This window comes from Podarcis tiliguerta (genome assembly GCF_965153285.1).
Source record: "Podarcis tiliguerta genome assembly, chromosome: 2".
Taxonomy (NCBI): domain Eukaryota; kingdom Metazoa; phylum Chordata; class Lepidosauria; order Squamata; family Lacertidae; genus Podarcis; species Podarcis tiliguerta.
In genome coordinates, this window is record NC_139535.1 from 46847978 (window position 1) to 46864057 (window position 16080).

A 16080-nucleotide genomic window follows, 5' to 3' on the forward strand; every position below is an offset into this window, starting at 1 on the left:
AATGGAGTTGTATATTTTAAGGATTGTACGATTTTATGGATTTTTAAAAATTCTTATTTGATTTTGTTAATCACCCTGTGATCATGCTAAGGATGGTATACAAATCATGTAAATCGATAAAGAGATATATAAATAAATAAATAATAACAAACAGAAATATGGAAAAAATAGTGTATGTAAAAATGAAATGAAATTCTTAAATTGATACCTGTTCAACTTTAATGTCATATTCCCCATGGACCTTTTTCCCACGAAAAGATTTGGCCCTGAAAAAGAAAATAACTACAATAAATCTGGTGTAAATATAATGGTATGAGCAGAGTTAAGGCATTAGTCTTTGGCAAGCTGGGCAATGCACTTTTAACATTATTAAAGTTATTGGATGGATTTTAACATCTCATTTAAACTTACCTTATTGGAAAGATTATATTTATAGCTGATGTTTAAAAAATAAAATTTGGTGTATATTTCATATATGCACACAGTGAAAGATTGACACATAAAAACAATTAGAATCTACTTTATATATTGGCATATGGACTGTATTCCAATTAGGGTGAAACACTCCCCCTCAGATTCACCTTTTCTTTGTAAACATCCGCTCGATGAGGCAATTATTAAACAACTGATCTCTGGCATGATTCATGTTTCAACAAATGACTTCAGTTTTGAAAATAAACACCAATACCGAACACTAAATTATGCCATCTGGAGTCTAACAAAATGTTAAACAAAACGAGACCACGAATACATCCAGTGATTTAATTCCACATAAGCGTTAAAAGTAGAAGTAGAAAAGCATTAAAACCTTTCTGAATGTTTTATTTTTAAAATATGTTTTCTCCCCCCTCCAGCATAACTTTATAAGGCATATTCTTGGATTTGCTGATTCAGAGGACTAAACTCTGACTAACTTTTGAAGTGTTCCTTTACTGAGAACTTGGGCCAATTCCAAAGTTAAGTGGCGCCTTCAGTGCTTAGAAAAAACATCAACAAGCCTTAATTATTCCCAGCATACTAACTTGGGAGATTTGCAGCAATATTGAAATAGGGTCATGTAATGTCTAAATTACATCCATTCATGAAAAAAGGGAATATTAAACATTTGGAAGCTCCTATAAAAACTCGTTTGGTAATGACTGTGATCCCCTGCTTAGTTTACAGCTACTATGCAAGGTAAATCAGCAGTGGCCAAGCCACGCACTTTTAAAAGAGAGCAGCTGCTTGCCAGCTTGAGAAAGGTTAACAAAACAAAGTGCTCCTGATGCAAGTAAATATAGTTTTTTGTTTGTTGGAAATAAAAATGAAAAATGCCTTTTCTCTCTTTATGTAGAATTCACTTTCCTACCAGAATGCAATGTACATTAATATCTGTAAATAATTTGTGGATGCATTTTAGGAAGGAAGGCTCTGGCCTAGGCCTGCAATTTGGAGATCAAGGTATACCGTTTTCTTTGACGCTGACCAAGTTAAGAAGGAAATGTCAGCATCGGCTTGTCATTGAGTAAATGCAACATGATTTTGAATTTAAAATCCTTGGGAAAATTTCAACTTTCCAAATCAAATGTTGCTTGTGAAATGATACATGTGAGAGAGGAATAGTAGACGTTCTGGTGGCGCTTCTTTTTTTTTGCATGATATGGCTTTCAAATGTTCTTGCTTCAGCAGGAGGGCGAGCATACACAAGTCAATACCGTAAGCCTCCACTGGACCAAGAGATGCAGAGAGTCATGTCATATACTTTCTCCACAATATCCATCTCACCACACTCCATGCAAGTTAGAAAGCAGGACAGGCATCATTATGTCTTTTAAAACTATAAAATATGTTTCACAGGTCACCAGCATGGTGCTCTTGATCAACATGGTACTCTTGAGGACTTCCTTCAATGCTGCAAAGTTATTGTAGCATCAGCACACTCAGTGCCCCCTTCATCAGAAGATGAAAAGAAGGGTGCTCTCATACACATCAAATCCAGTAAACCAGATGCTCTCGAAATTGCACATTTTTTTCACTGGTCCCCCACTCCCAACCATCATATCACAGGGCACATCTTACTCCATTGACTAAACCATAAAGACCATGGATCTGGAGGTTTCCAGCAAAAATGGTGCACAAATATGGGTCAGAGACAAAAATTCATATAGATCTTCATGAATTTTACACAGAAGACCAATGGGGACAACTGGATTGCCAGTGGTACATGTGAAAAGGATCTAGGGGTCTCAGTAAACCACAAGATTAAAGTGGGTCAACAGTGTGATACAGCAGCAAAAAAAGCTAATCTAGGCCGTATCAATAGAAATATAGTGTCTCATACAAGGGAAATAATAGTACCACACCTGGAGTACTGTGTCCAGTTCTGGGCACCACAGTTTAAGAAGGACATTGACAAGCTGGAATGTGTGCAGAGGAGGGCAACCAAGATAAAAAAGGGTCTGGAAACGAAGCCTTAAGAGGAATCATTGAGGGAACTGGGTATATTTAGCCTGCAAAGGGGGAGACTGAAAGGAAATATGATAGCCATCTTCAAATATCTGAATAACAACAACAACAACAATTTATTATTTATACCCCGCCCATCTGGCTGGGCTTCCCCAGCCACTCTGGGCGGCTTCCAACAAAATATTAAAATACAGTAATCCTTCAAACATTAAAAGCTTCCCTAAACAGGGCTGCCTTCAGATGTCTTCTAAAAGTCTGGTAGTTGTTGTTCTCTTTGACATCTGATGAGAGGGCGTTCCACAGGATGGGTGCCACTACCAAGAAGGCCTTCTGCCTGGTTCCCTGTAAATTCACTTCTTGCAGTGAGGGAACCGCCAGAAGGCCCTCAGTGCTGGACCTCAGTGTCCAGGTAGAACGATGGAGGTGGAGACGCTCCTTCAGATATACTAGACCGTGGCCGTTTAGGGCTTCAAAGGTCAGCACCAACACTTTGAATTGTGCTCAGAAACGTACTGGGAGCCAGTGTAAGTCTTTCAAGACCGGTGTTATGTGGTCTCGGCGGCCGCTCCCAGTCACCAGTCTAGAAGCCGCATTCTGGATTAGTTGTAGTTTCCAGGTCACCTTCAAAGGTAGCCCCACGTAGAGCGCATTGCAGTAGTCCAAGCGAGAGATAACCAGAGCATGCACCACTCTGGCGAGGCAGTCCGTGGGCAGGTAGGGTCTCAGCCTGCGCGCCAGATGAAGCTGGTAAACAGCTGCCCTGGACACAGAATTGACCTGCGCCTCCATGGACAGCTGCGAGTCCAAAATGACTCCCAGGCTGCGCACCTGGTCCTTCAGGGGCACAGTTACTCCATTCTGGACCAGAGAGTCCTCCACACCCGCCAGCCTCCTGTCCCTCCAAAACAGTACTTCTGTCTTGTCTTGAATGGCTGTCCCATGGAAGAAGGTGCAAGCTTGTTTTCTCCTGCTCCAGAGGCTAAGACCCGAACCAATGGATTCAAGTTACAAGAAAGGAAATTTCAACAGAACTCAGGAAAAACTTTCTGACAGTGAGAGCTGTTTGACAGTGGAACTGACTCTCACAAGAGGTGGGTTGGACTAGATGACCCTTGGGGTTCCTTCCAACTCCAACTTCTATGAAGCTTTTACAATCAAGCAGTATACACATTTTGTGGTGGTGGTGATGGTGGCTATTTTTAAGTCACTGCTGACTGAGGAGGTACAAAAATGCGAGGAAGTGTAACTAACTAAGGAAAAGGCAAAGTTTATAGGTAAAAGTAGCTAAAGCATCAAAGGATTTATTACACAGAGCAAGTTTGAGGAATCTGTGGTCCCGCAGGTGTTGCTGGACTAAAACTCCCATCATTCCTGCTGACTGGAGTTGATGGGAGTTGAGAATACAACAATATCTGGAGGACCACAGATTCCCCATCTCTGATATATATGAAAAAGTGGAGTTGCTATGCTGAACTATTTTCCTAATTATAAACTTAAATAAACCATTCTAGATGTCACTTCTGAACAATTAAAGGTGAATATTGATAAAATGTGGAACGTTATCCATTTTTGAATGTGGCACATTCTGCTATTCTTTTCAGTTTTTTTTCTTTTTTATTCTCCCCCCCCCCCATGTTTTTCTTTTCAGTTTGCAAAGCAGGACCATCCTAGTGCTCTTTCTGTAACTACTGGAAACACCTTTTGTCATCAATTCTCTACCAGGAAACACAATTGTTTTAAGAGGCCCGGTAGTGAAGCGTTCCGTCAAGGCGAATTAGTTGCACAGTATAAAAACAGCTCGCTTAAGGGAAGACATGTCACCACTGAGAACATTGAGGCTAGTCTTCCAAATGATTCAACTTTGTGGTTTGATTCATCATGGAACCCCACAGTAAAACCTCAGGGTAACACCACATTATTTTGTCTGTTTCCTTAACCAATATTTCCTCATTCTGACTTGAAAGTCAGTCATTCTTTCACAGGGTAGTAAACTTCAACTTACCCCCACATTTTCAGATTACTTTCAGCACCTACTTTAAACTACAGAAATGCTTCCCCCAATTGCTGAGGGGACAGATGCAGAAATGTGGTCATGGAAATGGGCTCTAGATGAGTGTGTGGCAACAACTACATTTGCCCATATTCTGTTGCCCTTTGCCACCTGCACCCAGGCTTTCTTTCTGCCTCATTTAACTGTGGCGTACCTCTGTGACAAGTTAGCTAGATACCTGCTGAAATGAAGGAATACACATGGAAACATGATATTGGAAAGGGTGAATCTTTCCACTAAGAGTAAATGCTTTAGTTTGCCCCAAACCTTGGATTGATGGACAAGACTGAAAAGAGTGAGCTTGTGTCTTTTAGATTAAAGCTGGTCGTTGACTTGATAATAATTCTAGACTGCGGTACTTCTGAGAATGTAGGTCAAGGGCATGGTAGCTGTTTCACCAGCATAGAAGTGATGTATCTCCATCCCTTGGTTGGAGTTAAAGTAGTTTATAGGATTGCTCTGTCATCCTGGAATCCTGCACTCACTTTACCTGGGAATAAATTCCACTTAACTAAACAGGACTTACTGCTGAGTAGAAAAGCACAGGACTGCATTTTTACAGTTGTCAAAAATATATAGGAGGACCTAACAGCAGCAGCATCAACATTATTTGATTATTGATTATTTTATTTATATACTGCTTAATATATTAAAAATATATCTAAATGGTGTACAGAAAACTGAAAAACAAAATATTAGAAAAATACACAGTTACAAATAAAAATGCACTATTAAGGTAAAGAGACCCCTGACCATTAGGTCCAGTTGTGGCCAACTCTGGGGTTACGGCGCTCATCTCGCTTTACTGGCCGAGGGAGCCGGCATACAGCTTCCGGGTCATGTGGCCAGCATGACTAAGCCGCTTCTGGTGAACCAGAGCAGCGTACGGAAACGCCGTTTACCTTCCCGCCGGGGCAGTACCTATTTATCCACTTGCACTTTGACGTGCTTTAGAATTGCTAGGTTGGCAGGAGCAGGGACCGAACAACGGGAGCTCACCCCGTTGTGGGGATTTGAACCGCCGACCTTCTGATCGGCAAGTCGTAGGCTTTGTGGTTTAACCCACAGCGCCACCCGTGTCCCTTAATATAAAGATACAGTGGTGCCTCGCAAGACGAAAAGAATCCGTTCCGCGAGTCTCTTCGTCTTGCGGTTTTTTTCGTCTTGCGAAGCAAGCCCATTAGCGGATTAGCGCTATTAGCGCTATTAGCGGTTTAGCGGCTATTAAAGGCTTAAGGGATTAGCGGATTAGCTGCTAAAAGGCTATTAGCGGCTTAGATCAGCTGATAAGCGGCTTAGGGGCTTGGGGGAAAGGGGGGGAGGGGGAAAAAACCCCAGGAATCGCAAGGCATTTTCGTCTTGTGAAGCAAGCCCATAGCAAATTCGTCCTGCGAAGCACCTCCAAAACGGAAAACCCTTTCGTCTAGCAGGTTTTCCGTCTTGCGAGGCATTCGTCTTGCGGGGCACCACTGTGCTAATATACAAAAATCAGTATCAATTCATTTTCCTTCAGGCACACCTTCCTTTCCGCCTCTGAGTTCTCACTCAGGGTCCAAACAAACTCTCAGCTCACCCACAAAAGTCTCACAAAGAGAAGAGCTCCTGGGTACAGCAGACATCACATTTGCCTCTCACTCTAGACATGCTTTTTATGGGCAGGGCCAAGGTGGATGGTACTTCCTCAGGCCGCCCACAGTTGTGTCCCATTCAGCTGCACTCTCCACACCCAGTTCAGGGTGTATTTCACTTCAAAATACCTTTATTTGCTAGCGAATGCAAAGCAGAAAGAGGATCAATTTAGTGCCTCTTTTAGATGAGTCTGGCTGCAGAAACTATTTTGGAATTATAACCTATAATTTGTAAAAGTACAAATGGTACTTTTTCTGACTCTGAGCCACTTGTTTTTTGCTATACGGGATAGTGCATGTCACAATATTTCGCCCAAGGATATTTTAGTTCACTGAAGAAAGTGCTATTTTTGCAACGTAACATAGGGTACGTTCTAGTTAGTCACTTTAAAATACTATTTCATTGGGATATATTTAAGCATGTACTTAATAATCTTGTTGAAACAAACGAGGCTTAAGTGTGTTAGATCACAGCATTGCTTCTTTCCTGCTAATGTCTCAAATCCGTACTTCTCAATTATATTTACTACCAGCACATTAATACTGCACACTTTCCCTAAACGAGGTGTAGAACAATTCTTCTATGGCACAGATGCAGTATGTTACACAGTTAAAGTCTGAGATCAGGTTACTGCTACATTCAGATGTACCTAAAAGTCCCAAGAAAGGTTTGTCCAGATGCCAGATATAAACTTATTAACATTACTTATTCCTTGGTATAAACTAAGCAGAGTTGAAACTCATACTAGCAGCTCATTTAAGTAGTGTTCATGTTTGTGGGTGGAGAAAAGGCAGAGGTAGTCTTGGTGGAATCAAAAGGTTTTATCAACAGGAATGTACATATTTAACTGCATCTACGGCTATTTTCCAACACATCTGGCCTTGTGAATACTACTGCTGCAATGATATCACTTAATGGCTAATTTTTAAAAAAACAAAAACGCCACCACAATTAATGTAAATCTATGTCAGCAATAAATAATTTGGGGGACGCAGCATAACAAAGTCTTCAGGCACAGTAAAGTTATACATGTTAAGGCATTATATTGAACTTTTATGGAAAAGGATTAATTTATTGCTATTTCTCTTTGAATATTGGCAGCTAGCCAGAACCACAAAGCATTGCCTTGTTAATGAACCAGATCTAAGTGCTTGTCAGACTGATTCTTGAAAATAAATTAAACCAAGTGGCAAATCTGATTCTAATGAGATCTAGAGGATCATTTACAATAAGCTAGTGGGTTGTAGCACCCAACCAATTGTAATGATTAGTAGCTACTGGCTGTTGACCCTAGACAGATTTGTTGGGTCTCTCTTGTAAGAGAAATTACAGGATACAAATGCTATAAACAAATATTTCTTTTTTAAAATGGCAATTGACAAAGCACAGCTCCAATGCCCACATCATTTCAGTGGGACTTCCATGGAATTAACACAAATCAAATTATCTATGAGAACATTCCATCCTTCTGCTCACAGAATAAGAACATGTCATCATTCTGTTACCATAATATTTCTGAGTTTTATAAGTACCATAACTGGAAATAATTCATATTTCCCAGCTCAGAGTATTGAATGACATGGATCACATGTTAAATGTTTTCAAGAAGTGCATACATTTCAAATTTCTTACTGCCTCCTGCAGAATGTTCAAGATTTTGTGCAATGCGCTAAAACTTTTAGTATAGATTCAAACTTTTAAAAATTGATACTTAGCTGTGTTTCACATTGTAATTTTTTATAAAAAATTTAAAGGCACACTATGCTCTTCTCAGCTCTCGGTATTTCACTACTGTCTTCAAAATTGTTCTCTGTGGCATTTTCAAAAAACACCCAAATTAGAAGCACCTGGCTACCCATTTCTGCTGCCCTCTTGTGTATAAAAAAGTGGATTCCAAAATATTCTGATACTACTGGTGAAAGAAACAATTTATGGTGGACAGCAATAATCATTTAGCAATGTAATGTTCACTGGAGTTCAAGAAACCCAAACTATTGTTAACGATTCCAGCACAGCTTCACAAGTGCAATCCTATGCATGTCTACTCATAACGTGGTTGTTAAATATATTGCTCGTCCTCTGCCAGGAGGTGCCAGGGTGGGTTACAACTTACACCAACTTATAGTTCAATATTAAAAACAGTTAAAACAAATTAGTCACAGGAATAGGGTGGGTCAGTATGTATAGGACTGCAACCCTGGAGACATTACAGAATAGATCAAATGTAAACTTAAATGCTTTTTTTCAGTAAAACTTAAGTAAGGACGTAGCCACATTTACCTTTTGCCCTGCTCTTTCCAGGCACAAGTATGCACTTTAACACTCCATATCCAAGCATTGTAGGTTTTTGTATGTCTGTCTGTTTTTTGCCCTGAGCAAAAACCCACTCTTAAAAGCTGAATCAGAGCAAACGTCAATTTGAATTTTCCAAAGCTGTTAACAGTAATTTGCATCAGTGGTGTCAGAATATTTTGGGATGAAACATCCATGTAAATGTTATATATGTTACTTAAGGTTTTTTTAAAAATAAAAATCTTGAATATTATTAAATATTTTTCCTAAGTAACAAATGTTCTACAGCCTATGTCTCTAGCTTCACAGTGTCTGGTCAGCAAAGCACTTGGGAGCAAGCCCTGATTTTTCAAGAGGCACTAATAATAATGATAATGATAATGATGATGATGATGATGATGATGATATTTATACCCCACCCATCTGGCTGGGTTTCCCCAGCCACTCTGGGTGGCTTACTGCATATATAAAGCATAGCAAAATATCAAACATTAAAAACTTCGTGATACAGGGCTGCCTTTAGGAAAGGAATCCTGGTCCAGCTTTCCCAAGCCCCATTTATGAGGGCTATCCAATCCAGTCCATTCTGCTTCTGCTGCATTATCTGGATCAGAAGAAGAGGAGAGATAAGCCCCTTAGGGGCATTATTTTTACTCACATGAAAGCAAAATTGCAAGTGGAGCTTATGGGTCTTTGTGAGGTCAAGGGAAGAATCCTCCATTAAGAGCAATGTCTACTTGTGGGGGCTTCCTGTGCAATTTACAGGGTTCTTAATCATAGGGAAAAGGGAGTCTTCCTAAGCAGAGGAGGCTGTCTGCTTCAGAACTTTGCCCTCAAACTGGGAAAGTTGTAGACTGGGTAAAACTTATGTACTGGGGGAGGTGGGGCAGAGCAGAGTGCCTGTGCATGTTTACTTATATGTGAAGAAAAAGCAGGGACTGAACTGGGCTACAGAATTTACATATTGATATAGGACGTCCCTATTTTCATCGGAGAAATGTTGGCGGCATGACATTTTATCAATGTGATATAAAAATGAGTGAAGAAGTCGAGCAGAACCATTAAACGCATACTGCATTGCTTTGAAGACAACTTCTGATACTAAAATGCACAATGAATTACTCTGTGCATATCTACAAGATTTATTGTAAAAGCATTAAAATAATGATAATGTCCCTATGCCTCCCAATCCAACTTTTCAGGGACAAAAATCTTTTCATATGTGTGTGCAATTCTGCCATTTATGTCTATACATATATGCCAACAATTATTTTGAAAATGCTGCTAATCCCCACCCACAAGTAGCCCATGCTAAGACCCATGCTAAGCCCATGCTAAGGCCCATGCTAACAATTCAGATAATCCACTGACCTAATATAAAATTCAAAAGCAACAACAGTCGTATTTATTGAAGTCTGTAATAGTAAAGTTAAAATACAGCAGATTGTGATTAACCACTGCCACCTGCTGGTTATTTATTTTTTTACAAGTACTGTATGTAGTCTTCATTGCAAAATTGATTCTCAAAATCATCACCAAATACCTTTCAGAGAAAACAATTAATACATGTTGGGTAACACGTGTGCTGCCACTCTGCAATTTTATTAACACCCCCCCCCCTAAATCTTAAAGAATTGTCAGAACAGTCCTGATTATTCTACTATCTCTAGTACAATTCCCTCTAATCCTAAATACATTTGGTGTAAAAACAGTCCCGTTCACAAGGGAAGGGGAGCGGAAGGCCAGGGGAGACTGCCTACACCTTTCATTGCACAACTGCCTTGCAAAGTAGGCCAGTCACATTCCAAACTATCCAGTAATCACTACCACCACCTCCTCTTACTACCTACATCCCAAGGCAGGACACAATTCTGGGGCTCTCAAGCAAATAGTCACAGCCACAGTTTGACTCTGAGCTCCATCCTCCCCAGGGTCAAAGGAACTTAATTTTTTTCTGCCAATATCCCTCTCATTTTTTAAGGGGAGCAGAGCCACAGCGAGCTCCTTGTCTCTCCCAGAGCAGCCTGCTTTTATCTGATACAGTGGTACCTCGGGTTACAGACACTTCAGGTTGCATACGCTTCAGGTTACAGACTCCGCTAACTCAGAAATAGTACCTCGTGTTAAGAACTTCAGGTTGAGAACAGAAATCGTGCTCTGGCGGCGCGGCAGCAGCAGGAGGCCCCATTAGCTAAAGTGGTGCTTCAGGTTAAGAACAGTTTCAGGTTAAGAACAGACCTCCAGAATGAATTAAGTTCTTAACCTGAGGTACCACTGTACTTCTGTAGTATGAATGAAGCAGCTTAGGTTCATTAGAAAAAAACAAAAAACAGAACTTCAGGGGGTGGGGGAATTGGCAAACATCAACCCATACCCCACCCTCTTAAAGTTTCATAACTTATCATTAGTTTCAAAATGGGGTTGCAGTGGGCACACAGAATTGTGTGCTAGCCTACTTTAGATTCTTGACAGTATTTCACAGTTTGGAGAGGCATAATAATTGTAAGTTAAGAAAGAAGCCTAATAGGATAAAACAATAAAATGGGAATGGTCTTATTTAGGCTGAAGCTTGTTTCATGTGGTCATGTTGTGCGGATGCCTGATAATCGTCTTCCAAAGCAACTACTCTATTCCCAACTTAAAAATGAAAAGCGTAATGCTGGTGGTCAACAAAAGATGTTTAAAAATGGTCTCAAGGCAAATCTAAAAAAATGTAGTATAAACACTGACAACTGGGAAACACTAGCCTGTGAGCGCTCCAGTGGTAGAACAGCTTTTACCAAAGGTGTCATGGGCTTTGAAGACACTCGAACTCAGGACGCAAGGGAGAAACGTGCTAAGAGGAAGGCACTCTTGGCAAATTCACACTGTGATCAACTCTCACCCAGAAACCAATGTCCCCACTGTGGAAGGATGTATGGATCCAGAATTGGCCTCCACAGTCACTTACGGACTCATTGTTAAACCGTGTTTATGGAAGACAATCTTACTCAACTACGAGTAATCGCCAAAGAAGAAGAAGAATGTGTGCCTGTATGGTCTTCTGATATAATCAATGTTTCAAGCACATTTAGAAGTATTGACATAGATATTAACAGCCTTAACTTTGCAAGAATGGGGCAGGGGATTGAATTCATGCACAGTCATGCCTCTGTTTAAATATGCTTCAGGTTGAGCATTTTCAAGTTAAGCTCCGCGGCGACCCAGAAGTAACGGAGAGCGTTACTTCCAGGTTTCGCAGCTCGCGCATGTGCAGATGCTCAAACTGACGTCACGTGCATGCATGGAAGCGGTGAAACGCGAACCGCGCACGCACAGTCGTGTGTTATGTTCTCATAGAATCATAGAATCATAGAGTTGGAAGAGACCACAAGGGCCATCGAGTCCAACCCCCTGCCAAGCAGGAAACACCATCAGAGCACTCCTGACATATGGTTGTCAAGCCTCCGCTTAAAGACCTCCAAAGAAGGAGACTCCACCACACTCCTTGGCAGCAAATTCCACTGTCGAACAGCTCTTACTGTATTATTCCACTGTCGAACAGCTCTTACAGCTCTTACTCTACTCAGGAAGTGAACGGGGCTCTGGAATGGATCCCATTCGCATCCAGAGGTACCACTGTAGTAGAGCAGCGAAGGAAGTTATGGAGAGGATTACCAAAGAGGTGGAGAAATTTTTGCTATTTCTTTAGAAACCCAGGCATATGGTATCATGTCCAGCTTTTTAGTTTTTGTATTTTCTAAAAGTGGGGGTCATGTTTGATCATAAGATTTTAGAAATATTGTAAAAACACACACTGCAAGTTCAGGAACTGAAGCTCATTCAATATAAAAAGCTGAAGCCAATGATTTATATGACTCAGTTCAAATCTCACAATATTGAGAGAGAGACCCTACCTTCCAACCCATGTTGTGAACTATTTAGGGCTTTGAAAACAGCCACTGAATTTTCTTGTCACCATAGTGAAAATGACCTTTATGCAATTTAATGGTTCTATCTTTCATTCAATAGCAACCATATTCTTAATTAGAAAGAACTCATGATAGGAGGCTATCTAGGAACCCACAGTGCGACTTTTTTCTTTAAAAAATATATAACAGGCTGAACATCAAGGACAGGTATTGTGAAAGGTGAGCGAAATTTAAATGGAAGCAGATAAAAAGGATTTAAAATACTCCCAATTAAGTTCAATAGATACGACATAAAAGAGCTGCTCTGTCTGAAAGCCACATTAACACACTTCATAAGTGATAGCTATCCTATTTCTCAGTATTCTTACTGTCTGGGTCTCTGTCTAGCTTTCACATTCAAACTGAATAAAGGGCAAGTTATTTAAGAGACAAGCTGACATACAGTGGCAGAAACAAGAACATGTTATCCAGCATATACTTCCCCAAATGAAATGCAGAAAAGTGCTTTACAATAAAATTATAGCCATGCCTACACAAAAGTAAGTCCTATTTAATTCAATAGGCCTGACTCCCAGGTACGTAAGTAGCCAGGATTGCAGTCCTAATATCTAAACCTTAGAAGGTAGGCTAGTTTAACATGCTCTCAAGCAATCATACTGTTGCTTAGTGAAAAAACAGGCATTATGAACAAGGGTGTCAGTCTTGATGAAATGCATGGTTAGAGAAGTAATAATCATCGAGCTTTATTTGTATCTGTTTAATTGATTTCATAAGCACATTGTTGCAGAAAAGTATTTCTAAACTGATATAGATACATCACCTAAACAAAAAACTTAAAAATACAGCCTACTGTGATTTCTGAGTCTCCTTTTGAAAGAGGCTATTTTTAAATCCTACTACAGATGTCAAACTTGCACAGTTCAAACCCACCTGGATGTTTGTCTTCAAAAATGTATTTGATGATCCAACCATTTTAGCTGAGGCTCTGGGTGGCTCCCTTGTTCCTTAATCATACAACACTACACAGTAATAACCCTCAGAGCCAGAATATTTTGATTTGTTAACAGAACTCAACCATGAAGGGGGAAAAAATCAATGACTATGGTGGTGTCTATTCACACAAGGCACATACTGTACAAGCTCACTGATAGCCTTCTATGGGGCTCTGTAGACAGTCAAGGGGGTAACAAAAAGCACAATCAAGAAAAGTTAGAGAGAGGTTAGACACCACAAATATCTATTTCCAGCAATGTAAATATCAGCATTCCAAAGGAACTGAAGTAGTATGAAAACAGCAACATTCACTTCTGGTTTTGATGTTTATACGATCAAGAATTCTGTCAAAGTACCAAACAAAGGGCAATAATTTATGCTCATAAAGACATAAACATACTAGCATGTAATATTTATATCACTCATGCTGCTATTCTTAGGTGATAAAAATTTTACTGCCCAGAATCCAGGATGAAATTGTGATATAGAGTGCCTCAAGAAACAGAACTGAGACAAAGCAACAAGGCAGGTCATGAACTGGGTGATTGAAGGAGCCTAGTATCAATCACAATTATTCAGGTTTTGTTTTTAAACTTAGCCTAGCTATAGTTTTATTTTTTTTAAAAAAACTCAACTTTATCAGTATAGATTCAAATTAAACTGTAAAAGAAAAACCCAACAACTTAGAAATTGTTTCCAGACCAATCCAGCCCAGCATAAACCCTAACCAAACCAAGATTGTAAGTCAAATTCTATTATGAAAAGACAAGATACAAAGTGCTGCAAAGGTCAAGCTCTAACTCCTCTGCTGTAGCATAAAGATAACGGTGTTTTCTGGAAACACCCCAGCACTAGCCAGAGTCATACAACTCTCTGTGTCATATTTAAGCTAAGCTGCTTTGATGGTCATGACCTTTCTACAACACACATTCAGTAGGTTCCTTTGGAAGTTTTTAAAAGAATAAAAATAAAAGACTACATTTTGATTTATGAGATATAAATACAACCCTCAAGGATTCGCTGCTAATATAGCTAACATGGAAAAAAGCACTTTGGAATAACTTGTCTTTTTAGTCCACCATTTGTCTGTTCAGTTCATAACTAAGAAGGCCCCTCTCCCCCCACAGTTTGCCCCCATCCCCTATCCCCTCATAGCCCCAACCCCAGGCATTCCCTCTGTTGCTGCCGCCACCAAAGGCTCTACTGCTTTATCATATTTACAGCACTGTTGAGTGTTAATTAATCAGTAGTGCCTTTTTGTTAGCTGTAACACACTGCCCAATTTATTAGAATAATTATTCACAGAGCCGTATTTTAATTGCATATTACGAATCTTTGTATTTTAACGTTTCATTTGCTTTATCAAATATTTTGATGATAGATGTTTAAATTTTAATGCCACTGTAATTGGTTTTTATACTTAACACATATTTTTTGCATTAAGCGGTATAATAATAATAATGATGATAGGAAAATTCTCTTTCACATGTCCATGTCATGCAAACTCTAAAACTGTATTATTAGCTCTGTCATTTATGGCTGTTTCTTTCTCTCTTCCAGAATTCAATGAGAGAGAACACTGCATTACACTGATGCTGGCAAACTAAAGAGAAGTGGTGGCCAGAACAAGCTTTATTTTACCATAAGTATGGATCATATAAAATGCACCACCAGAGGAGGGGGAAAGGAACACACAAAATCTAAAGCAGCATTTTATGTCTTCCCAACAGGAGGCTGGGAAGTCAGTGTTCTGAGTCACAGAAAATTGTTGTTCATTGCCAGCAAATGACAGGTCACGTGTAAATCACAAAGCATCTGTAGTCTTATTGATTAATGCCTTTCATCTGTGTCTAATGTCTATGTTTAAAGGGGAAATGGGTTGCAGCAGCCTATGAGGGTAATTTCCTTTATTAAAAAGCATATGTTAGGTCAGATATGCTGGTGTCAACTGAGTGTTCTTTAAGTAGTCAGACAATTACAAACCTCTATTTTAGGTTTTTGTGAAAAACTGTTTTTGAAGATGAACTCCTAAAGAAATATTGAAAAATCCACTTCGTTCATGGATATTCTGAAGTTAAAAACTCCCAAACCACTTAATGTATCTTCCTCTTTATCAATGTATTGGCGTTTTATTTTTGTAACAATGGATTTGGAACAAGCATGAATGCTTTTGAAGTTCTAAGGTCTGTAATACATCTATCAGATTTTCCAAAAACTGGTATGCATACAAGTATTTTGTAAATCTGTTTAAGAAATAAAGATCATATCCCTTTCCCAGTTATGCTGAAGAAGTGAGAGAACAATTGCATTAATGATTAAAACCATTACATCACTTAATGTGGAGTTGTACCATTCTGGTCAACCCAAAATAATCTATTTGGGGATAGCAATTTAGCAGCTCCAAGAAATGAATAAATTTAAATAGATTCATGGGGAATTAATACATGAATGTCAAGTTTGGAATAAATAATCTCACTGGAATAAGTCTTTCTTGTGATAAACAACCTTCTGGAGATAGGTTTGTGTTTGTGAGAGGATAGTAAACAGGTAGGCTGTCTACAACACAGTTAAGGTCAAATACCATGGGTAGGAACTATTAGCACTTTTTTATTAAATAGAGTTATTGCAACATTTACTGCACAGAATGATAATCAATTTAAAACTGAAGCATGTGATTTATAATCAATTTAAAGGTACTCTTTAGATTTTGAGATATCACTAAAAAAATCACTGGTACATGGTTCAATCCCTAAGAGAGTG

General features: G+C 39.4%; 1 protein-coding gene across 1 annotated transcript in view; it reads right to left on the minus strand.

Moving 5' to 3' along the window:
• Positions 1–16080, minus strand: part of SYN2 (synapsin II) — a 141884-nt gene that overhangs the window by 79643 nt on the left and 46161 nt on the right. Inside the window, exon 2 of the mRNA XM_083429179.1 lies at positions 209–266. Within this exon, the coding sequence (XP_083285305.1) occupies positions 209–266 (58 nt within the window). The remainder of the gene's footprint in view (positions 1–208; positions 267–16080) is intronic.